At 46.7% G+C, this 23,435-nt stretch overlaps 3 protein-coding genes across 4 annotated transcripts; 1 reads left to right on the forward strand and 2 right to left on the reverse strand.

Annotated features, from left to right (window-relative positions):
- Nucleotides 1-4,383: 4,383 nt before the first annotated feature.
- LOC135805046 (small ribosomal subunit protein mS35-like) lies at nt 4,384-7,765 on the reverse strand. 2 transcript variants are annotated; one of them, XM_065319033.1, is made up of 4 exons: nt 7,606-7,765; nt 5,832-5,862; nt 5,481-5,534; nt 4,384-5,147 (listed from the first exon to the last, which is right to left on the reverse strand). In XM_065319033.1, exons 1-4 carry the CDS (start codon nt 7,641-7,643, stop codon nt 4,485-4,487), a joined length of 786 nt encoding a protein of 261 aa, XP_065175105.1. In that variant the 5' UTR covers nt 7,644-7,765; the 3' UTR covers nt 4,384-4,484. The 2 variants fall into 2 exon arrangements, with proteins under 2 accessions (XP_065175105.1, XP_065175106.1); XM_065319034.1 differs by having other exon boundaries at nt 5,832-5,859; nt 7,606-7,763.
- A 106-nt stretch (nt 7,766-7,871) lies between these two features.
- On the forward strand, nt 7,872-19,189 carry LOC135805045 (sister chromatid cohesion protein DCC1-like). The gene is made up of 12 exons (XM_065319032.1): nt 7,872-8,155; nt 8,541-8,671; nt 9,293-9,339; nt 10,065-10,193; nt 10,561-10,651; nt 11,234-11,372; nt 11,972-12,021; nt 12,691-12,764; nt 16,190-16,267; nt 16,647-16,732; nt 17,320-17,382; nt 18,548-19,189. The coding sequence occupies exons 1-12, from the start codon at nt 7,965-7,967 to the stop codon at nt 18,654-18,656; spliced, it is 1,188 nt and encodes a 395-aa protein (XP_065175104.1). The 5' UTR covers nt 7,872-7,964; the 3' UTR covers nt 18,657-19,189.
- Nucleotides 19,190-19,710: 521 nt separating this feature from the next.
- Nucleotides 19,711-23,399, reverse strand: LOC135805048 (secreted acidic protein 1A-like). Its single transcript, XM_065319036.1, has 2 exons — nt 22,885-23,399; nt 19,711-22,469 (listed from the first exon to the last, which is right to left on the reverse strand). The coding sequence occupies exon 2, from the start codon at nt 20,500-20,502 to the stop codon at nt 20,173-20,175; it is 330 nt and encodes a 109-aa protein (XP_065175108.1). The 5' UTR covers nt 20,503-22,469; nt 22,885-23,399; the 3' UTR covers nt 19,711-20,172.
- Between the last annotated feature and the right edge of the window lie 36 nt (nt 23,400-23,435).

The following is a 23,435-nucleotide window of genomic DNA, read 5'->3' on the forward strand; positions in this document are numbered from 1 at the left end:
TCCTATGATATGCCCCAGTATGAATTAGAAGACATTGAGAAACTGGCTGAGCACCTGGAGAGAGCCAAGTCCTGGTCCGATTTGCCAGCTCTGCCCAGTAAATTGCTGGACAACGCCATTTCCATCGCATCTGAGGTTGCCAGTGAAGCTGGTAGATTGGAAAAGGGATGCAGTCATTTCTCCAATATTTGCCACCAACTTCTGGTGAAGGTATGCCTGCTCGGTGTTGCCTTTCTGAAAGGTGGAGGAAAGGATCACCAACAGGCTGTAGTCAATGCGTTGAACTCGTCCAGTCATTGGTCTGTGGACGATGAACCTGTTCCTGGGGAAAGCCATACCGTTGCCACTGGCGACGGTGAGATTCGAATGGAGCCTGGTTCACTGGAGCATTGCATAGCGGCCGAGGAAGACGACGATGATTTCATCTTCGAAAGCATAGAGGACACAAGTGTAGATTGTGGTGATGCCGGCACTGCCATGCAGGAGTCAGTATCAGACGCGTGCAGTGCAGAGGATGCAGTGGCTGCTTACCTGTTGCACTGTGGCAGCAAATTGCGCGCCGACACACTATTTACTCTCCCGGGTAGCTTGTGGTTCTCCGAGAGTGGCTTGGACAGTGCTGGTATGCTGGTTAAGGAATTATGGTCACTTTCAAAGCACGAGAAATACGATCATCTCTCACAGCATGGACACCTCTACCTGTGTTTGCTGTTGCGTATGATTGAATCCTACCCTGGCCTGTCCTTAGACGTCATTACTAATATGAACCGGAATATTTTATCTCCGACATCTGCTGTGCCGATGGACTGTCTCTCCTTGGCCATTGATCGATTTGCGTTACTACCACTGTCAGACATGCCTGGTCCATGCCGCCGGGAAGTGTTACGGCTGTATACAGACTCTTTGAATCTTGCAGTTGCCGAGGAGCTGTCAGGTCAAGTCCGAGAGTCTCGCCGCACTGTGGCTGCAGTGTCTGCTCAGCGCCTTGCATCGCTGTGTGGCTGTGTGGAGCTAGCGGTTCTCTGGGGCTCGCTGCCACTTGTGGAGCGCCTGCTCTCTTCCGGCGTGTGGCGTGATACGTGCTGTCTGGCTGCACTGTCAACGCATAACTGGTCCAACTACCCACGGCATGCTGTCCTTGCTGGCTGCTGTCGCTTTGCAAAGTTATTTGAGTTTGCCTTCCGAGTGCCGTCACTCATTGCCACTCTACCATCCTGTCAAGACAGAGCTGAGGGCATGGCATGTGCCGAAGATTTCCTGTGGATGCTCCTGCAGTCTCAGTTTGAAGGCACAGCTAAGGCTGAAAAAGCAGCTTTAGAGTCCTACCTGGTAGCAGCTGTTCGCAACCTGGCAGGTACGCTGAGTGCTGATGATGAAAAATTTGCCGAGTGGTGCCTTCTTTCCCAAATTCTAGAAGCGCTGGTTACTGTCAGGCTCCCGCTCCGTAAGTTCTTGCAACCTCAGCTTGTACTGTTGAAGGCTCAGGTGTGGCCATTTCTGTGTGCTAGCAGCAGCAGCAACAGCAGTTCTTCTTCTGCAAGCATTTCCGCAACTATCCCAGCCAGTGATGATGATGCTACATCAGGGCTGAATGGAACCGATAATAGCAGTAGTAACACCAGCATGGATGCTGCTGCTGCTCTCAAGTCCATCGATACTGAAGAGTCAGCGAAGGGCCTCAAACCAAAATGGCACCAGTGTCGCGGCGCAGTCTTGACGAATCTAAAGCGACTTCTGGATGATGATAGTGGCAAATGTGACTGAATCACGCTACAGATTGTCCTACGTGTATTCGTGACTAGCACTCGGTGTTCCCACCTCGTCTACTCTCCCAGGTCAGTGCCAACAATGTTGAGCATGGTGAGCAGTCTGCATTGCCCTACCCTGCCCACTGCTGCACACTGTCGACGTGGTCTGACCAACTTGCAGGAATTACTAATTCTAGCTAACAACGCTTGTGTTGATGGCATGGATTTGTGCTGGCGCAGATCGTTGAACTTACGGCTGCAGGCGAGGATATGAAAGCTACTTGTGCTTGGACGAAGCCAAGTGTGTGCTCGCCCTGCAAACACCTAGCACATACTTACTACTGCAAGTAGTACTTATCCTGCAAACACCAAGCATGTGCTCACCCTGCAAACACGAAATGTATGCTCGCCTTGCAAACATCAAGCGTATGCTCGCCCTCCAGAAACCAAGCATGTGCTGGCCCTGCAAACATCAAGCGTGTGCTGGCTCTGCAAACAGGCGTTGCTATGATCCGGCTTGCACGGTAACGGTGGGTACTCCTTACAATGTGTCGTGCTGGCTACTCACACCGTCTCCATGCCTTTGCTACCTTGTGACCGGTGCCCAGCCCATGATTCGGCACCCTACTCGTATTTTGGGTAGGACTTTAATCTGGCACCTTTTTTTCAGGGATTACACGATTGTGATTTCATCACCATGATTTTATTATGTTAGATGCTAGCATGCTTCCTTCAGCTTCTTTTTTTAAACAATGATATGGATGGGTGAACCACCCAATCTCAAGTAACACTACGATTCACAACGCCCTCCCAATCTTCCAATCTTCAGAATCATTATACGTTGAAGTACTCTCCTCGACGTATCGCTCGCACCTTGGTTCAATAACCCTCATCAGAACACGATTGCCCCCCCCCCCCCCCCTCTCTCTCTCTCTCTTTCTCTCTTTTTTTTCTCATTCTCTTCATTCAGCACAGCTGTCGTGCTGGCGTGGCCCCTGTGCTTGTTTGAACTGTACAGTTTTGAAATTTGGTAACAAACCGGTGTCAGTTTGTGGTGTCATGGTCACAACATTGCTTTGACAAGAGAAACACCAGATCTACTACAGTCCTAGCCGGAGAAATTTGCTGCCATGTTTAAAGGTTATTCGAATGAGGTCATCGCGTTTACTGTAAAGCAGAAATATTCGTCTGCAATTTAATAATTCGTCATTTTCATACGGATCTTTTGGACTAAATCAAACGCCGGACTAAATGCCGATTTGTCCAGCTTTTGAATACACTCTTATGGTCTATGGACTAAATTTTCAAGCGGACGAACTCCCTTTCTTTGGAGTTGGACGAAATTATTGACCGACTACATTTTCTGCCTGTACAGTATGCTTCGTATGCAACGTGTATGGAGTGCATGGAGTGGCAAACAGTGCTAGCGTGTTGAGATTTGAGTTTCTATTGAGTGGCATTAGCAGAGCATATACACAGTGTGACACAGTGCTAGTTTGATATGGCAAACAATACTAATTGTCACTAGCTAACCACTGCGCCCATGGCTTTGCCACTCCATGCATAACGTGTACTACCCGGGCCCCGGCGGTGGGTCAGCGGGGGTGCCACTTTCGCTTATGGCAGTTATGCCATTCAGGATTGATGTCTGAGGAGTATTAGTATAACAATACAATGAAATGACCACATGCATAACGTGTCAAAATGATGATCATTATTAGCAGCGCGTGGTGTACAGTGTGTTGCATGCAGAGCGATGCCCACCCGGCACCTGCTCAGACGTAGATCTACGACAGTTGGGTCCGAATGGCTTGCTCTGTCCGCAACATTATTGGGCAGAACCAGGCGTGGGTTTTGCTGCAGGCATGCAGCTGTACATTGTTTAGGGGGTATCACGCCAACAAAATATTTTTAGTTTCCAAGTGCGCAAGGAGCAAAGGTGGATGTGCAGGCTGTGTGCATGTGGGGGATACCAAGAGTACATACCGGTACCACCTCCCCATCCCGGAGTGTGCAACTCCACCCACTATCACTGTCCCGGCACCAAGTTGGCGTTATTTTTGTTAACGGTGCACACTCTGGGGGTTACAAATTACACTTGTACTCTTGTGCATATACTTGCATGGAGGGAGGGAGAGAGAGAGAGCTGAAATAGAAAATGGCCCAGCAATGAATGTACTGCGGACAATGACAGTTGGTGTGTACAATCTGGGCTTATCCTGTGGATTTCAGTTGTATCCAATTTGTAGAAGATGAAAATTACTCGAATGTTCGATCAGAAAAAATCACTAAGAATTTCACTGCAAACTTTCACCCCATCTGTTTGATAAAGTCTACCAATACAAAAACGACCAAAGTACGCCTTATCATGACATTGTTACGCAGCGCAGGGGTTGACTCACTTCGATTCCGCATGTGATCGATCTCTCATCGGAGATTTGCTGGCTATCGCCGCCCTGTACAGCTGTAGTGTCACCATGCAACACACAACCCATTGTATTCTCACAACATTAAAACACACAGATACACGCACGCGCGCGCACGCACACACACACACACACACACACACACACACACACACACACACACACACACACACACACATACACACACACACAATACCACTGCGACCAGATTCCGCGAGTTTCAATTCACATTCTCGCTGGATTAAAATAGAAAACTAAAAGTCTTGTTTGCCAGCTATGTTTGTGTTTCCTAAGAACTCCTCCACGAAAATCACAAATTGTAGACTGGAATCTGATCAGTCTTCTCCCAGTCTTCCTCCTTCTGCAATTCAAAGTAGATAGCGAGGAGCTGATAGTTCAAATGGTCTCTATTCAGCCTGCGCGTTGTCAAGGTGTCAGACTTCAGCGTCAGCAAACCAGTTTTCGGATCAAAGCGGTCGCCGACGATCGCCACCAGCTTCTGCAACTTCTCCTTGAACAGTGGGATTGCGTCAATGTGGACTGTCATTGTCACCACAAGGCTGTCCGGATGCAACGTCGTTCTGCCAGGGCGCAGGTAGTTGCTGGTCGTGACGCGAATGGGATGAGTAAAATTGGTCATGTTGGCCGGCCACTTGGTGCACAGGGGGCGCAGCGCCTCGATGTGTTTCTCAATGTGCTTGGGCGTCAGATGCAGCAAGTTAGGTATCTTCATCAACTCCTGGTTGGCGATACTGTCTGGATAGGGGTCTCCTCTGATGGGCGGATGGCCCATACGTAAGGGCAAGTGGACAACATTGTGATCAAACATTCTTGCCACTGGCCACACATCTGTCCAGTCTTCATTCAGATGCGACTTTCCATCCACCAACTTGGCCTTGCTCAGTCCAAGAGAGGATAGCTTGATGAAGTTGCGGCGTGGTCGTCTACGCAACTGCTGGTCTTGCACTGGCAACTGTCCGAGAAAAAAAAGAGGCAAAAAACCCCAGAACAGAATAGCAAGAAGTGAGAATAGGATCAAACAGACTCACACATGCAGACACAGAACAAACACAGTACAAGTTGAGTGGAGTAGCAAGCAAAGCCACAATGCCCAGAGTCACAAACCAAAGAAACTAAAGTTTTATTCATGTTAAAAAAGAGTCAGGGTCTTATACATGCATCACAGGGCCTTGCTTACATGCAGCAAAGCATTGTTCCAACAAGATACACATCATATCCACAGAGGCTAATTACAGGTACCAAACATCTGCCTCTCACGCACCACACAATTCACTGCACACTGTACCTTTGTCTCGCCAATCATACAGCGTGCTGAGCTGCATGACAGTTCACGAACGCCCTGAGAACACCAGAGGGAACAGGAGCAAACGGAATCCAGTCAAACAGCTGCACATCGTGACACTGTACACATGCACTGTAGTCTGTAAGTCATACGTGTATACTGCACCAGACATGAACCAACAGCTACCACTATCACAGGATCAGACACACACACACACACACACACGTACTGGTACATTAATTAAGCTAGAATACATGGGCTACACGGCGGATGCTAGTAATGGCACCAGCAGAACCGGTGAGGCAGTAGCAGCAAGAACAACAATATTCTGGTGTGAGGTAGCCCAGTGCTTACCGCAGTCCGGCATGAGCCAAGCAAGCAGCTGCTGAACAGATATGGGAAATAGCAGAGATTTACATTGTGACATCAGATCTTCAAAATAACACTTGAGAAAACAAACATATATAAAAAATATACCGTAAAGTACCGCTGATCCGCCCCCCCCCCCCCCACGCCATGTCGCTTCCCACCTGGATTTTCGGCAGGGGGCGGGAATTAAATCAAGGCTGTCAAGTGCAGTACAATGTACAACAACGTAGAGGATCAGACTCGATGTGCTGGATTGTGCACATTTTCATCCTGGATTGGCAAATTTTGTGTACAGCAGTGCATGCGTCGGTTCAACATCGTATTTCGTTGTATACGCCGAAGTCGCTTCCCAGGTAGAAAATCGACAGGGGCCGGGAATTAGAGAGGGGGCGGATCAACGGTACTTTACGGTAATATCAAGAGTGCATAGCCCCAAGAGTGCACCACAGACCTCCGAGCTATGGGTGCCCCTGCGGGGCGCACTGCCTTCATTACGTAGTGAGATGACGGCCCAGCTGACTGGATTTGAGTTTTACTATGGTTTACCCCGAATATTATTATTATTATGGTTTAGCCTCGACGATTTCACATGCAATACGGCAAGTTCAAAGGTAATGCCTGTGCGTCACGCAGCATGCAGAATACAGAGAAGTAGTGACTACTACTTGCTGACTGATATCAGGTGCATATAGCACAGAATTAGAGCAGACCGTGGTTCAAAGAACCTGGTACAGTCGAATGTCACTTATCCGACCACTTCGGGAATCAGGCATGTTGGATAACTGATATCATTTTTTATGTGCATATATGGCTGGATTTCACTGATTTATGTACACAATACCCAAATATATTCATCCATATTCATGAATTGCTCCATGTACACATACATGTTAGCATACTTGACCACATCTACTTCAAGTAAAATGTATATTACACCGTATAATATACAACATTTTTTTAGAACTTTAATGTTGTTGAGTCGTAGAATTACCACTCCCGGGCTTGTCGGATAACCGACGTGCTCGGATAACTGGCTACCGGATAAGTGATATTCGACTGTACTGTGTTTTCTGGAGTACATGTATAAGCCGCGAACGAAGGATGTTAGCTGCATCACGTCTGGAATATGTCATAGCTAACATTCTTAGTTCGCTGTGGTGTTTAGCTTGTTTTCGTGTTGTGTGCGCCTGTGCCACGTTACATAAATTTGCTCTGGTGACTACAGTAACCTGGTAACAACAGTTCAAGACAGAAATAGCAGTGAAATTTCAGAGGCTTATCATTTTGTCTAATCCCTTGTCTGGATGTGTGTGTGTGCGTGCGTGTGTGTGTGTCAATTCTTCAGCCTTGCAAGCTGTTGAATGGTGCAATCCCAGCACAAGCTGCTATGGCTTCTGCTGTAGCATCGCTATCATCGCCTCCAGCGATGGGCGTCCAATGGTCCAATGGTGTGTGTGTATGTGTGTGTGAGATAGACAGTTGTCTAAGGTCCTCAGGCTGTGTACGTGTGTGAGATAGATAGATAGAGAGAGAAGTTCTGACGACCCCCAAATGCTATACAAGTAGCAAATTTCACTGACTGGTGCAATATTCCTATTCATGTCCTAAACCTCCTATCCGTACACGCATCTCAGTCTGACGCATAAATACAGGCAATATGCTTGCATTGATTTCGAAATGATGTACTTTGCATGACATGTATTTAGTTCTGTAAAAATAACAATGACAAGGCGTGCATGGCTAAGGTTAGGAATCTCACCTTCCCACGACGGCGGCCCTGCCCTGAAGCAGGGCCATCTTGCACAGTAGAGATCAAGCTTCACAGCAGGTTACTCCTGATCGAAATAATCACCGTCTCCTTCAACAGTACTGTTACTTGACTTTTATTCACTATTTTCAACTGGATGCAAAAGTTTCAGGCATCGCATGTTGAAAATCGTATCGAAAAAATCTGGTGGGAAAAAAATAAGCCCAAACTCATTTTTTGGCTTCGGCGCGGGAAATCCAAGTGGGATGGAAGGTACATACCATTAATTTTTGGAGGCTGTTCGGAGGATAAACGCTTTTAGAAATTTTATTTGGAGAAGATAGCATCAGTTTTATCTCAGTGTAGCTATAATGGACTCCTGTGAGGAGGGAAAGGGTATTCGCACCCTCAGTACAGTGTGCGAAGCAGCAGAAACTGCTGGAATTCACATGGTCCCAAACAATCCGGTTCAAGTGTTACGATTCTCTGAAGCAATCAATGGCAACGTTCGATTGTTGGAGTTGAATCCTGAAGTCGAGAAATCGTTGAAACAAGGGGACAGGTAAACTAGCACCACGAATAATTAACAGTATCCAATTTATCTCCAGAACTGATATGCATGAACATGCTGCGGTGTGTCACAGGAATCTGCATGTAGCTTGTTTCATTTGATGCCGTCATCCACAAGCTGAAGCTTGATGGGAGAGGGAGGTTACAATAAGGTTGGGAACATAAGCATGTATGTGCTTCCCCTTTAGAAAGCCATACTGAAATTAGTTGCTTTTTGTGTTGTCTGGGCAAAGATTGGTCTGATGCAGTGCGCCTGGTTTACTGTCACCCCATGTGTGCCGCGGTCAGCGCGAGGAGAATATATTGTAACGTCAGTTGTCCCGGTACTTGTGTGTTCCTGTTCTTCTTGCTGACGGTGGTGTTGGATCACACTCAAGGGTGGTGATACGTGGCCTGGCCAGTGATGAGGCAATCCTGTGCACGGAGAGCAAATCCTTTGAGGTGAAGGTAGTCGAGACATCCAACACAATGCTGTTGTGCCGCGACATTCAAACACCCGGCAAAGAAGGTATAGTAGCAGTGACAGTGATGATAAAATAGAATGTGTTCATGTTCACCAACACCACCCATTATGTGTCCAGTTGTTGGTAGCATAATTATGACAGTATTGCAGACACTTTGAGTGAGAGTAAAAGAATGAAAGTCTTAGACTCTGGCTGCACCTTTGCACAGAGCTTTCTCATCAGGGACTGATGCTAATCCATGGCCATATGATCTTAGGGGCCGTCCGTAAATATCGAACTTTTTTCACCAAACAAATTATTTTAGTTTAGACCCAACCCCTCCCTCCCTCCCCCTCAGAACGTAAAAATTGTTGAGATATACATGCATATACAACAAAAGTCGCAAGTGTGTCACTGCTCCTATGCCTATGGCCATGTACATGTATCGAACTTTTCTGAAACGAAATTGGCCCCTCCCACCCCATAACGAAATTATTTCGTTTCGTGAAAAAAGTTCGATAATTATGGACGACCCCTTATGTTGCGTGGTTGTCAACTCTGAGTCACCTGATGTGTTGTGTTCTCTGTTGCTTGCTGTACACTTGGCGTATTCCATGTAGCTGGTGCTGGCAGCTCCTTGTGTGCTCATTTCACACGTCTGTTTGTCCCGTGCTGTTAACCTGCAGCGTTTACGGCTTCACAGAGCGCTGGCGGTGGACTCATTCGCCAAGAGGTGAATCCAGCGGCTGGTTGTTTGCTCACTGTTGTACAATGTACAGATTGACCCCTTGGCAATAGTATTAGCACTTGTTGCGCAATGACAATCCAACTGTATCAATCTATTGCTTCAAACAGTAGTAGAGTTGTTCCGACTATCCTTTCCCACATGCTCACCTTGGATTGGAATTGAAGGCAGATGTTCAACTTGGAAGATTGTTGAATCATTGTTCGCATGATTTTCTCTTTCTATCAAGGCATGTGCAGTAAAACGTGTCAAGGCGATCACTCGGATAAGACGACCTCCTGTCCAAGAAGACCATTGCAAGCAGGACCAAGCGATGCTATTTCCAGTCCAATGACCCTAGATAAGGGGACCACCTGGTTACAGAGGCCATGCTTTGAAGGTCCCTTGAGCGGTCGTCTTAGACAGGTTTCACTGTAGTCGTATATAGCTGGTAGCTGGGCATTTCCAGTGCACTGATTCTCCTGAGAATCAACTTCAATGTCATGAGAACATTAGTGCATATGAGATGTCTTCAGCCTGTTTACATGGGTGTATGCTGCTTGCACCGTCCCATCCTTTCCCCTTTCCTCTGGATTTCGGGTGGCTATGCTACTGAAAAATTCGGAGAGATTCTGAGCTGTGTTGGTGTGTGTGTATGTGTGTGTGCGTGCACGTGTGTGCGTGTGTGTGTATGTGTGTGTGCGTGCACGTGTGTGCGTGTGTGTGTTTTGCAGGTGTGCGGGTCTGCGTGCAGCTATTTGGAGCTACGTCCGTGCCGCGGTCACCTGTCTCGTCTTGCTGAGGTGCTGTCCGAACACCAGTATGCCGGACCGGAGACAGAACCTGATAACTTTGTTGCCGGGGTAAGACACTGGTGTTTTTACCCGGGTGGTGACGTGTGTGTTCATGGAAGAATGCTAGCAGCCTGTTTGGATCGTTTGCATGGAGTACACTCCACGCATAAGTATTGACTGGCAGGCTGTCCTCAATGACCCTCCTACAATACTTCTTTTTAACTACTTGCTTGTGTTTGCGGAACGATATAGTTATAGTTCTGTAGCTGGTTTCTTTTCCTACACAGTGTACTGTACATGTATACTTAAAGCATGGTTGTACCGGGCTCGGCATTGGCTATACCATATTCTCCTACTGGCTTGATGTGCGTTGAAACTTGCCATTGCTGTTGTTTTCGTTCTGTCGTCTGCCCGCAATTGGCATGTGCGTTCACAGTATACGTTTCGTGACTTACTGGATCTCGTCCAAGGAAGTGAGGATGAGCTGTGGACAGGGCTGAAGCGATGCAAAGCCTGCTGTATCGATGGTGAGCACAATGCAAATGACCGCCATGCTGAATGAGACCGTGTGATACTTTATAAGCAGAAATATTCGTCTTTTTCGCAAGGAGCTTTTGGACTAAATTAAATGCCGGACTAATGTCGATTTATCCAGCTTTTCTATACAGGTACACTCTTCTGATCCATGGACGAAATTTACAACAGGATGAACTCCCTTTCTTTGCAGTTTGACGAAATTATTGACCGACGAAATTTTCTGCCTGTACAGTATCTCAATATGTTACTTATCATGTTGACAATATGAACACTTTTTACCTCCATTTGTGCCCTTTGTCGCGTGATCAGGGAGGGTAAAAACCTGGCGCTGGGAGCACATAGGTGTTGTTCTGTGCATGCTGCCTGTTACCAACCAGCTGCGAACACTGTTCAAACAGCCATAGCTCTGTGGTGGATGAAGTTTTTTTTTAGTTAGGTTTTCTGCACAGTTATCTCCTGGACTACGCCAATGTCATGGTACAGTGCGCTTTGTTCAAAAATGACACAAGCCCCTTTTGGGTCTAGAGGCTCATTTACTGTTGATCATTCCTGGTCATGTTAATTATGTCCAGGTTTCTGGCGACTGCTGAGCGCGGACTATTTTGAACAAGCGTTTGACCGGATAGTCCAGTCCCTAGCAGAAAAGGACTGGCCAATTTACGAGGTTCCGGTCGATGAGTGTTGTGAGCTACTTACTGATCTGCTGCCTCGGTGAGTGAGTGAGACTGAACCAACTGTGTTTCCTGTGAATGTACAATCGTATGGCTTTATTTGGGTTCATGGACTCTATTCACATCCTGATCTCTCTGTCTCTGTCTCTCTCTCTCTCTCTCTCTCTCTCTCTCTCTCTCTCTCTCTCTCTCTCTCTCTCTCTCTCTCTCTCTCTCTCTCTCTCTCTCTCTGTGTTTCTCTCTCTCTCTGTCTGTCTGTCTCTCTCTCTTTCTCTCTCTCTCTCTCTCTCTCTCTCTCTCTCTCTCTCTCTCTCTCTCTCTCTCTCTCTCCCTCTCTCCCTCTCTCTCTCTCTCTCTCTCTCTCTCTCTCTCTCTCTCTCTCTCTCTCTCTCTCTCTCTCTCTCTCTCTCTCTCTCTCTCTCTCTCTCTCTCTCTCTCTCTCTTTACACTTCCACTTTGGCTGGGGTCTGTGGGCCATTGGAATGTCATTGTGTATCCTTGTGAATTGTTTTGGGCTGGGGCGAACGCTCAGTGTGTATAGATTTCAGCTGGATAGTCAGTGACACTCAGATCTCTGCATGTGTGTGGGTGCGTGCGTGTGTGTATGTGCGCACATGGTGTGATTTTTTGCTGCTACAGCGTAATCATTGAGCACTGTCTCACGTGCTATGGCAAGAAGAATGACAATGGTATGGGCACGTGCATTGCCTTGTTGTTTTGACTCCAGCTATTGATAGTGTGTATCCTGCGGCATATGTTAGGTTTGTGCACCCAGCGGCTGCGGCAGTCACTGTGCGTTTGAGCTGCGTGTAGTATCTGGTGTTGGTACAGAGTTGCCCGGGCTGCAGAACCTGGTCCTGGCACTCGTTATGTCAGTACAGATGCTGTGCAATCTTGTGTGAATGCCTGGTGCAAGTAAAAGCAAGCCTTGAATAGTACGTTCCTGATCTTGCAGATGAGCTTCCACCACACACCTGTATACCTGTTTTGTATTTACACACATAGAACTAACTAACTGTTACTTTAAATTATTTTTTGAATGCGGCCTATTTGACTAGAAACATGGTCTTCCTGTCAGCTTTGGAAGGAATAGGCTCAGCTGGGCAAGCTCAGGGCATAAAGGACCGTTTTGCTTGGGTGCAGAACCCAAAGATGGAGGAAATTTCACTGCCCAGCACTGTAGTGTGTGGATGTGTGTGAGTGAGTGAGTGAGTGTAAGTGGAACAAATCACTTTCATTCTACACTGAGTTCCCTTCCGGAACGGACACGATAATTTACTTTTTACTTACTACACACACCTATCCAGAATGGCTGATCGGCAGTTGTCTTTGGTGCTTCTCCCCTGTGCATGCCGCAGGTGCTACGTACTGCTTAGACGAGGAGCTTGTCAGTCAGTTCTACGCTGGATACTTGCTACGCCGTGTTGCTAAAGTAGGTGAATTCCACTGTCGTCTATTGCTGCAACCAAGAGTACATAGCACCCCGAAGTGTGCGACTCCACGTAAACCCACGTTACGGCTCGTTTTCAGAACAGCGTCATTCCCATGGTGTGATGCACTCAAATGTACACAAAGCTGCAAGCGCACTGAACCCTGCATCACCGATTCTTGCATAGAACTGGTTGCATCATGGAAAAATCAAAAATGGCACGATTCTGAAAGCGAGCTGTGATAGCTACCCATCAGCAGTTGCACTGTCTGAGGAGTCAGTTATTCTTTCTACAATGATTGCATGAACATCAGTTTGCATATGTTGCATTCGTACAACGGTCAGGTGTGTACGCATTTTTTGGTAGGGCGTGCAATCGATGTGACAGGAATGCAAATCTTCAACAGATCGTAACTCAGTCAAATCCAAAGATCCAAATATCCAGGTCGAAGAGAAAAGTCTCAGTTGTCGGTAGAAACGATTCGTGAAGCACTGCGAGCAATGGTTCTTGAGATAATTCGTACGTTGAGCTGGAATCTCGGCAATTTCAAAAGCGCGCACTGCGACTTGAGTATCGAGAATTTGAGACTGTTCGCCACGCTGCACGCTGACTTGCTCAAATTTTGACGGGTTTCACTTGTGATATTCTCAAGAGTACGCAGCGAGAATTTTTTTATGGAACCGGCCTCTTGTATGGGCAGAAGTAACACAATGATACGATATAACATGGACCATACCAGAAAAGCAATGATGACAAGGCATAAACAAGAGAGCATAAAGGTAATGTCTAGTGCTGTATGGCAGCTTCCGAGACAGCGAGTCGAGCGGATGACTCAGCCACCTCCGGGTGCGAATACAGCCGTCGTCACCACGCAGGCAAGCCACGCTGGCACGAAGAAAGGCAAAGCTGAACCTGCAGCGGATCCATGCCATCACTGCAGAGTATGGCTCACCAGATTTCTCGGAGATCATTGCAGCTATTCTCTTGAGGAGAGCGGCGGCAGCTCGACCAGTACTACCAGTTGCTGAGCAAAACACAGGGACGAAGGTTCCGCGCTCGACCTCCTTGACACGCTGTTCATATCGCCTTCGCTTTTCTCGTTCATGACGCTGGTAGCAAGAGGTGATGGAAGAGGATCGATTTGAGGGAGGAAAGGGGTTGAAAACCCGAATATCGAGAAAGACTCTCTCAAATTGACCTCCCCAAACACCACTTGCCGCAACATCAAGTCGAGCCTGGTCTTCTGTGGAGGCAGTCTTGTAGTGGAGCTGCTCACCAGATAGCGGTTGCAAGTGTGGCTCGATGGCGACACTATTCGCGACACGTTTCAATAGGGAGGCAGTGATTTCCCGCACCTCATTGTGTCGAAGTGACGGGAAACCTCCGGTGCTGCACGTCAGGGCATGGGCTACTGTGAAACTGGCTCCACGGACACAGGTTGATGGTAAACGAGAAGGTCGCCAGCCATAGCGCAATGCCAAACCATCACGGAACTCGCTTTTGGACAGCACAAATCCATGACGGGATAGCGGACGACATATAAGCCAGCTGGAGGCGCCAGGTTCACTTGCCAACTGAATCGTGTGCTGCAAAGTGGGCAGTGGTAAAGTGATATGGTCCCTCGACACAGCAACACAACAACAACAACAACGAAAAGTCTTTGAATTTGATAAGGATCCACGCATCTTACGCGTTTCTACCTTGTAGGCTTCGTCAGAGATAAGGATGGAATGTGATAGAAAGACTTGTGCTTCTATAAAGACTTAGATTCTATAGGCATAGTGTATGTTTTGGCGGTTTGTGCTCTGCAGTGCAGTTAGCACCAAAATCGTGGAACTACATGTGCTGTAAAGTTGTACAGGTCGAACCTGAACCTAGGGTCATAGACTCATAGTGTAGGTCAACGGTGTTATGTACAGTCAAAGACAGCGAAAAAGCGAAACTCTGCTATCGAGAAAAACGAAATAGCTGAAGCAGGACGCGTTCGGGGCATTTTTCACACCGTCGCTGCACTCTAGCGCTGGATATACAGTGTCCTGGCTGTAGTGGAATGATGGCAAAGCCCCTGTGACCCAACCCAAGCGGCCACACAACCAAGACGTTTTATTTAGCTTACATTTGTCTACAAGGAAAAAAGAGAACTGAAAAAAAGCCATGATCTCGGAACTACTCGTAGTAGTAGTAGTACTGCTTGACCTAAACCGGAACTAAATCGTACCCGCACGGTACGCAGCGCAGACTGCACGTACAGCAGAACATAACCATGATAACGCGACGCAGCTTGGAAAGCCAGCTAGCTAGCTATGTATGAAACAACGGACCGCAAGCATGACAGCGGGAAATGCAAAGGGCCAGTCGGCAACAGTACACAATGACGATTTATGCTATTGGGTATCATTCATGGCTAGACCTAACACTGTATGCACGTGACATGTCGCCAAGTTATTGTTCTAACCAGAGGAGTAATTGTCACCTTCAGCAGCATGGATCTAAGAGTAAGACTAAGACTGTATTCATCATCATGGCTATCATGGTTGACCTCATTCTCTTCCTCTTCCGGATACCTTTCCAGGAAGATTATGAAGATTGAGTGAGTGGAACTGAAGTCATGATCCCACTAATATTTTGCAGAATTTAGAACATTTTCTGTGGCTCTTATAGCGTTAAAAGTTAAAACTCATTGGTTGTGATCCGGTTGGAACCCCCCTATAGGCCCTAGAGGTGACCCTGCGTACGCGCCTGCTGAACAAGTACCGTATTTTCCGGAGTATAAGTTGCACTTTAACCCCAAAAAAGGTCGGTGCAGCTTTTACTACGATGGTCAAATGAACCGTGAACTGCAGGGTAGATGTCTTTCGTGCCAACAAATACCGGTGAGGCTTATACTCCGGAAAATGCAGTACATCGCCAGGATGCTAATTTGTTTTTAATGCATGCTGCAAAACTCTGCTAATGTCCCCACACAGCAAGTCAGTTGTTTCTTCCGTAGTTTCTAGCAGTTATTTCCAGCGGCCTTCAGTCATTGTGTGTACAATCTGCATTGCATGGCCGCATGTGCTGCACTTCGGTGGGCTTTGTACCTTAGAATGCCCCGCTTTTGGCTTCCGGAGTGCATTTCGCTCTTTGATATTCAAGGTGGATGCTAAAACATTTTTTTGAGTCATGAACCCCACCTCTGTACGTAGTGACTAATGATCTCCAGAAAAGTGGATGTCAATCAAAAAATTGCGTTGTGGGCAAAACTTAGCGGAGTTGCAGACCCTGGTTTGTGCGCTCCTTGTGCCATATGTGAAGTTAGTTGATAAGTTCGAACTGTACTTGCTTATGTGGGAGTATTCGGTTTGGCTACACTCTTTGATTGCTTCTGCTGCTGCTGCTGCTGCTGCCGTCGTTGTCGTCGTTGTTGTTGTTTTCCTGGTGTGCGTAGTTCAATTATGCTGAGTTCATGGAGGTCTGGCAGCAAACAGTACCTTTGGGAATCACAGTTGCGCTGGAGATGCTAAAGGTATTACTCTTTACGGATCATTTTGACTCTGTCTCTGTGCCTGTACTGTAGTATCTCTTTCTCTGTCCTGTTGCCCTTGACTGAGTACATGCTTCTATCACCAAAGCCATGTTATCGTTGTTATGACTGTACTCTTACTGCAGTGGACTGGGCATTGTATGCATGTCCTACCAACACCGTCTGCCCTGTTGACCGTGAATGTTCCTCTGTGTGTGTGTGTGTGCACATGTGTGTGTGTGCACATGTGTGTGTGTGTGTGTGTGTGTGTGTGTGTGTGTGTGTGTGTGTGTGTGTGTGTGTGTGTGCATGTGTGTGTGTGTGTGTGTGTGTGTGTGTGTGTGTGTGTGTGTGTGTGTATGTGTATGTGCTGCACTTCCAGGGCATTGCTCTGCATGACTTAACTGCACGACCACCTGTTGTTTGGCACTTCCCGGCGAATTCCTTGCCATACGACGTCAGTCCTAGGTATGTTGCCTCGTAAAATAGAATGACAACTTCATTGCAGTACTCCACCGTACTGCGCTTCGCATTTTTGCCCCTTGAGAGCAAAAGGGAAATGTCAAGAATCTGCATATTTACATGTTCTTTGGGCCGAGTTGCTGCTTTTGATCACGGGCTTGACTTGCAAGCCAAAATCATCTCACAATTTGTTGATCGCAACCTTTCATGTATTTTGTACCAACAACGGAAACTTTGACCGAGTTCTAAGTTTGTCATTTGAATGCATAGATATCTACGCATTCCAGTATAAGACGGCTCTCAAAGTCAAAGGGTTCATCTACTGTAAGTCTACAAATTTTTTGGCGCCTTTAAATTTCGGCCTCCCAGGGCCAAACACATTTCGGCCTGTACTGCTGCTGACTGTCTACACTGTCACACTGAACCTTGCAAAACAAAATTTCGGCCAAAAATGCCGAGGCCAAAAATAGCCTAAAATAAATATGCGCCGAATATTTTGTTGACTTACAGTATTGTTGTTTTCTACATGGGGTGTAGCGTCTTGACTTCATGTTATTTTGTTTTTGTTTCCTGGTGTGGTTGTGTCTTTACAGATTCAACGCTCTATTTCAGGAGAGGACGAAATGGACACTCAGCGACCTTCGTCCATACATTGAGTGAGTTCATTGAAACATGCAGTGCATGTGCATTTGTTGTTTGTTTCTATGTCACCGGTGCAAAGTTTTCATGATTTCCGTAAGCCGTTGGCCGGAGCAGAGCTGGCTGGGAACTGTGACATCTACGTGTACCATTGTGTACAGTGGAACTCAAGCGGGATTCACAGAAGCTTTTTTGCGATGCGACACGCGATGCGACAGGCGCGAAACCGGGAAAACCCCAAATCGCAGCCATGTCGCACCCCACGCAACTGCCGCAACTGGGCCATCGCAGGCCATCGCAGAAGTTGAGCTTGGCTCAACTTTTGCGATGCGATGCGACAAGCGATTTGGCGTACGATTTTGACCTTTTCTACAGCAAAGTTGTACAAAGGTGCAAGAGTTGCCTATAAATTTGTACAGGTTGTACCAAACCGCGCAAATATCATGGTGACGTACTCAAATCAGCAAGACTTTGCAAAAATTTGTCGCATCGCTGACTTCTTCTGTGAATGGTATTTCGCGAGTTCACATCGCACGCGTCCGTCGCAGATCGCGTCGCATCGCGTGTCGCATCGCAAAAAAGCTTCTGTGAATCCCGCTTCACTTAGTACGTTCTCTAATTTATTACAGTACGTAAAAGACACTCGTGCTTAGTACGGACACTGTCCAGAGCATGGGTGTGTTGATTCAAGTATGTTAGAAGTATGTTGGATACGGAATAGTAGTACAGGTGAAATTAGAACCTTGAACTGGGTATATCCTGTTAATTAGAAGTCCCACGGAATCCACTTACATAGAAAATGTGTGGGATTTGTGCTGATAATTCGAAGTTATCAAACCATAACTAGAAGTTCACTTTATTTTCTGCAAATCAGTTTGGTTTGCATGCGTAGACAGTGTCCAGTAAACAGTGTAAATCTGTGTCTAAGGTGCGTAGTGCAATTCTGCTTGTGAATGCGAGCATTTTGACATACGCAATGTGCTGTGGGTACATGTTTGGGTATTTAGAATGTCCGGAATAATTAGAAGTTTTTCCCTGGCATTTTGGTGTTCGAATTATCAGGATTCCACCTGTACACTTTCCTGCCGCCCATGGGATTCTTATCAGAGTTCTACTGTAAAGGCATCTGTATGCAGGTCGGATGTTTCTTGTGCTGCTTGTTGTGTTTGAATCTGTTCGCAGAGATCTGGCTACACCACAGCAACCACTCGAAGCTATACTTCTCAAGCACACTCGCTCTACCATGGATGTCACAGGCCAGAAGCTATACAACTCTAGGCATCCGCTCTAACGCTACCCTGCTCCGCTTGCTATTGCCAATGTATTGTATTGTTGCTGCTTGCTTACGCGTTGTGAAGATTGTACATGTACTAGGTTTAGACTTGTGCTGTAGTAGTTTACATCCTTTTAGCTTACCCCTTCCCTCGCACATTGCCTCTGCCAGTGCTTGGTGGGTGCTGTTTGTCGTGGGGTGATTTCGGCGTTCGCCGCCTGAATCATCGTTGGCCTGCTTTGTATGTGTGTGTGGACCGGGCCCATTCTCTCACGCTGGTGTTTTGAGAGATAGCTGAGTGTTCACTTTTTTTTTGCCCATGGATACGTCCTTTCTCTGTCCTTTCTCGGTGACAATGCTGTTGTCACTGTGCGTTCCATTATCTTTCCTCCATTCCGGAGTTACTTTCTGTACTTTCCCTGCTTCTTGCGAGTGCTGCCGGTGTTCGTGCTGTGCATCTCCAATTATACATGTACACAGTATGCAAGTACTGGTGAACATTTGCGTAAGAACACGGTGGCTATCGTGGAGAATTGCCATACCGGTGAACAGCACAAGACCAGTACTGTGCAAAGGGCTTCCACTCCTCATCCAGGTACTGAGGGTTGTATGGAGGATCAAAGAACCTTGGAGACCTGTACATGTACCTTCAGGTACAGCCGTGGCCAAAGAAATCCGACCCGGCGCTAGTCAAAAGCAGCACTGCACGGGCCACCACGCTGCTTCTGGCTCACAGGTCCGACTTTCTTTGGCCACCGCTGTGCAATCATGCAGGTCTACATACAGTTCTTCCAACACCCCTTGGTGCCTAATTTTATAGGTAGCTGCTGGGTGAACACTGAGACATGTGCAAATCAAGTGCATGTATGCTCATACCTCAGCTATCCGGACAACGAAGTTACGAGCGCTCCGGTCCGCCCGGTACCCTTTCGGCGACTTTCAGTGGAAATATCACTACTCTTGACTTTTTGTACTTTTAGTGGAAATAGTGACATCACATGCCATATTTCTGGCATTTCCCCATCAAATGGCACGTGATTCAGAATTAATAATGCAATGAATATAACTAAATGCGCACTCATATCACAACCATGGGGACGAATCATGTATTCCAGAACGTTTTCTTGTCACAATTATCAATGGAATTCGTGACTAAAGAGAATGATGAAACTACAATAGGATTTATACACTTGCAGTGGAACAGCGAGGATACAAGCATAGTAAGAAAAATAGCACAAACCTAGGAACAATTTGCACAGGTAATAAACTATAGGTGAGGTGAGAAATAATAGGAAATTCAGCAAGTGCAGTGTGACAATGGACATGCATGTGTAAGTGTGTGTGAGTGCGAATTTACTGGAATAGCGTAAGTGCGGTGACATTTTCTTTTTGTTTACAAAGATTTGGATCACGAATGCGAATGTAGACTGCTTCTAGAACTTTCAACTGCTTGAAACTACTTGCAGAACGAACAACACTGAACCAAGAATCATCATAACTTTCACGACACACGGGGTTAGACAACAAATGCAATTTAAATTTTAATTGCCGATGTATTCTTCTTCTTCTCACCGCCTCCGCCTTCACTTGGTTTCTGACCGCCACCGTCCTTCACACCATCTGCACCATCATCGTCATCATCGTCATCGTCCTCTTCATCATCGCTGCCACCTTCACCTGTCGTCGGCTCTCCCAGCAACTGACCACCGGGTTCATCATCGTCACTGCACACGTCGCTTCCACACTCCTCCTCCAGCTGCCGTCGCGTTCTCTTCCTGACCGGTCTTCCCTTGCCATTGCCAAACGCCTGACAGTCGTCAACTCTTCCGCTGGCATCATCCATATCCGGAGAGTTTCGATGCATCTTTCCAGTCACCTCTGCAAACCGAGCTGCCGCCAGCCGTTTGCTCCTTCTCAGCTTTGGTGAGTTGCGGTTGTCTGCGTCCGGCGTTCCGGTACTCGCTGATAATGAAGATAAGACACAGTGTTCGTCTTTGTTTACATTAATGTTTGTTCCCAATTTCTGCGTGCTGTGTTGGTTTTTCCGAGACACCGTTTGTGGAGCAGAAGCCTCTGCCGGAACGGACAGTGGAGTTGGGTGCTTACGTGGTCGGCCACGCTTTGGTCGGGAGGACCTAGCCGCCTGTGACAATATTGAGAGCGGCACGTGTTGTTTGATACGTTCGGACAGATGTTGAAGGGTCCTACCAACATACCGACTACCACATTGTCGGCATTCAAAGTAGTAAATGAGGTGACTCAATTGTAGGGTTGGTAGATTCAGAATTACACTGACATTTCAAAGTTACGGGCAGTCACACCGGTCCCGGACTGCCCGAATAAACAAGGTATGAGTGTACATTGTACTTGAAAATACACTTCTCCCACGTGCCGGAACGGGACCCTATCTGTAACTGGGAACGGTGTGTTACTCATCGTGATGTGCAAAGACCTTTGCGCTCTGTGACAAGAAGGGTAAAACTTCAAAAAATAAATAAAAAAATAGCTACAATAAGTCTACGAATTTTCGGCGCATTGATATTTCGCCCTTATTATTATTAAAATGCTTGTTCGCGTTGACATCACCAAGCAAGCTTGGCTAGCCTTCGCATAAGCCAAATGAACAAAAGAAAAGAGGAACGAGCGAAGCCAATGAGGCCCTACCAGGGCTAAAACACATCTCGGCCGCATCAAAATGTGTGCCTGTACGAGTACTGCATGCTGCTGACTGTCTACACAGTCGCACTGAACCTTGCAAAACAAAATTCGGCCAAATACGACCCGCAGCCCGGCCGAAAATAGCCGAAAATAAATATGCGCCGAATATTTGTTGACTTATAATACATGTAGCTACATGTAGATGAAACTCCACTCGGAGCATTCAACTCGTGCTCGTATGAGAGTGTAGAATGTCTATTCATAATTCACGATGCAGAGGCATGAGCATTAACAGCATGTCGTGATGTACATTTGTACAGTCAAGGTTGCCATGGCATGTGACCTAGTGATCAGGCTAGCTGGTTAGCATGTTAGGGAGCGTGTCCGCATTACCTCGCCTACTTGTGTCATCGCGTGTTCGCAATTCGTTCATGAACGTCATGTAGTCCATGGAATTAAATGCACCAGCAACTTGGATGGCATTTGCTGCGCTGAAATCTGAACGTCTGCAGAACAGTCTCCTAATGCTGACATATCGATGTGCATGAAGTGAATTATTTATTTCACTTATCTACCTGCTCTGACACGTCCATGCATTATCCGAGTAGCTTGTGAGCATGGAACTGATTGTAAAATCCTAATGGCATCATAGAACTTGCCACGTTCGAATCACAAGAACCTTGTCTTTGGTTTTCTGCCATGCACAACTGGATTGGTACGGTGTTATACTAATGATGGAGTGCCACAGGCTGGCACTAGAGCTCACAGGTTGTATGCTCTTGGATTATAAACTCTTGGTATGTGCACTAGTTTACATGTAGCCGTGAGTGTATGTATACGTCATGGGTCAGGCACCGCTGATCACCAGAGTGCACTGATATCACTGATGGCACAGGCATGTGTGGCCAAGTAAGCATGAACGGGCTCTGATGCAATGCAAGAGGCAAACATGACACAACCAACGTTAAGCTGACTGTGGCATGACCCATCATGCTCTAGAGGAGGTTCGTGTACGTTCAGAGGAGGGGAGGAATGGCCATGCAGACCAGTAAGTCATGACTTGAACAACCATTCTCCCTCACTCGTCGGTTGTGACAACCGAGGCCACTCGTGTCGTCTCTCACTGGAGTATCTCCTACCAATGCACAGAACATGAAGCTTGACAGGAGACTCCTAGTAGCCAACACAGGAATTGAAAACAGTTACACAATTACCCTGAACTCATGTACTAAAGTGATGCACATAATTGACCAGCCTACTGCATGCATGGTCACAGCGGACGTTAGTAACAAGAAATTTATTCAGAACGCATGGGAAAGGCAATAGAATGGTTTCCACCTAGAGGTGAAGCACTCCTTAAATTTGGAAAGGTAGAGGCAAGAAAAATAGATCCCAAATAGATCCACAGTGGATGGAGTATTTCTCAAATTTGAATCTGTGAATGATAACTGTTAGCATCAAATCAAGTATTTCACTTTTTCCCTCGATCGCAGAGGGTTTCCAAAGAAATATGAATACATGCACACACAACATTGCCCAGAAGACATTCCGAACACAGTAAAGTCGCCTTGATGACTAGACTACTTACTTTCACTCCAAAGTTGTCCTCATTGTCAGAATCAAAATACTGGAAAAGAGGACGTGGGACGAGTTTGGAAATTGCAAAGCAAAATACATTTAACAGCAAAGAAATCGCTCCAAAGAACTTGATAACGACTGCCAGATCCACTACGTATATCATACAGCCGAAACAAGCCATTTCTATATCTTCGGGGCTCTGACAGAGAGCTTGAAAACACTCCAACCAAGACTACTCAGGAAAACATCGACGTGAACGGCGTTGAAAACTAACCCATACTCGAAGCACACTGAACGGATTCTAAAAATTTCTTTTCAGAATGGACAGCCAAATAAATATGCTACACGATGCTCTAGTCGGCTATACCCAAACACATACAATCGCAAAGCTATTCTCATACTTTCTCAACTAATACGAACTAATGGAGACCCATTCTTTCTCAGCTTGCAAGGATTCCTTGCAGGGGCAGAAATCACCGTGTTCTCCAAGGTCGTCACCTCATGAAGTGTACGCACCCACGCAGTGGGCGAGTTGTACGGAAACTCGAGCAGACGAGGGTA

The sequence above is a fragment of the Sycon ciliatum genome, chromosome 1 (genome assembly GCF_964019385.1).
Source record: "Sycon ciliatum chromosome 1, ocSycCili1.1, whole genome shotgun sequence".
Lineage (NCBI taxonomy): Eukaryota > Metazoa > Porifera > Calcarea > Leucosolenida > Sycettidae > Sycon > Sycon ciliatum.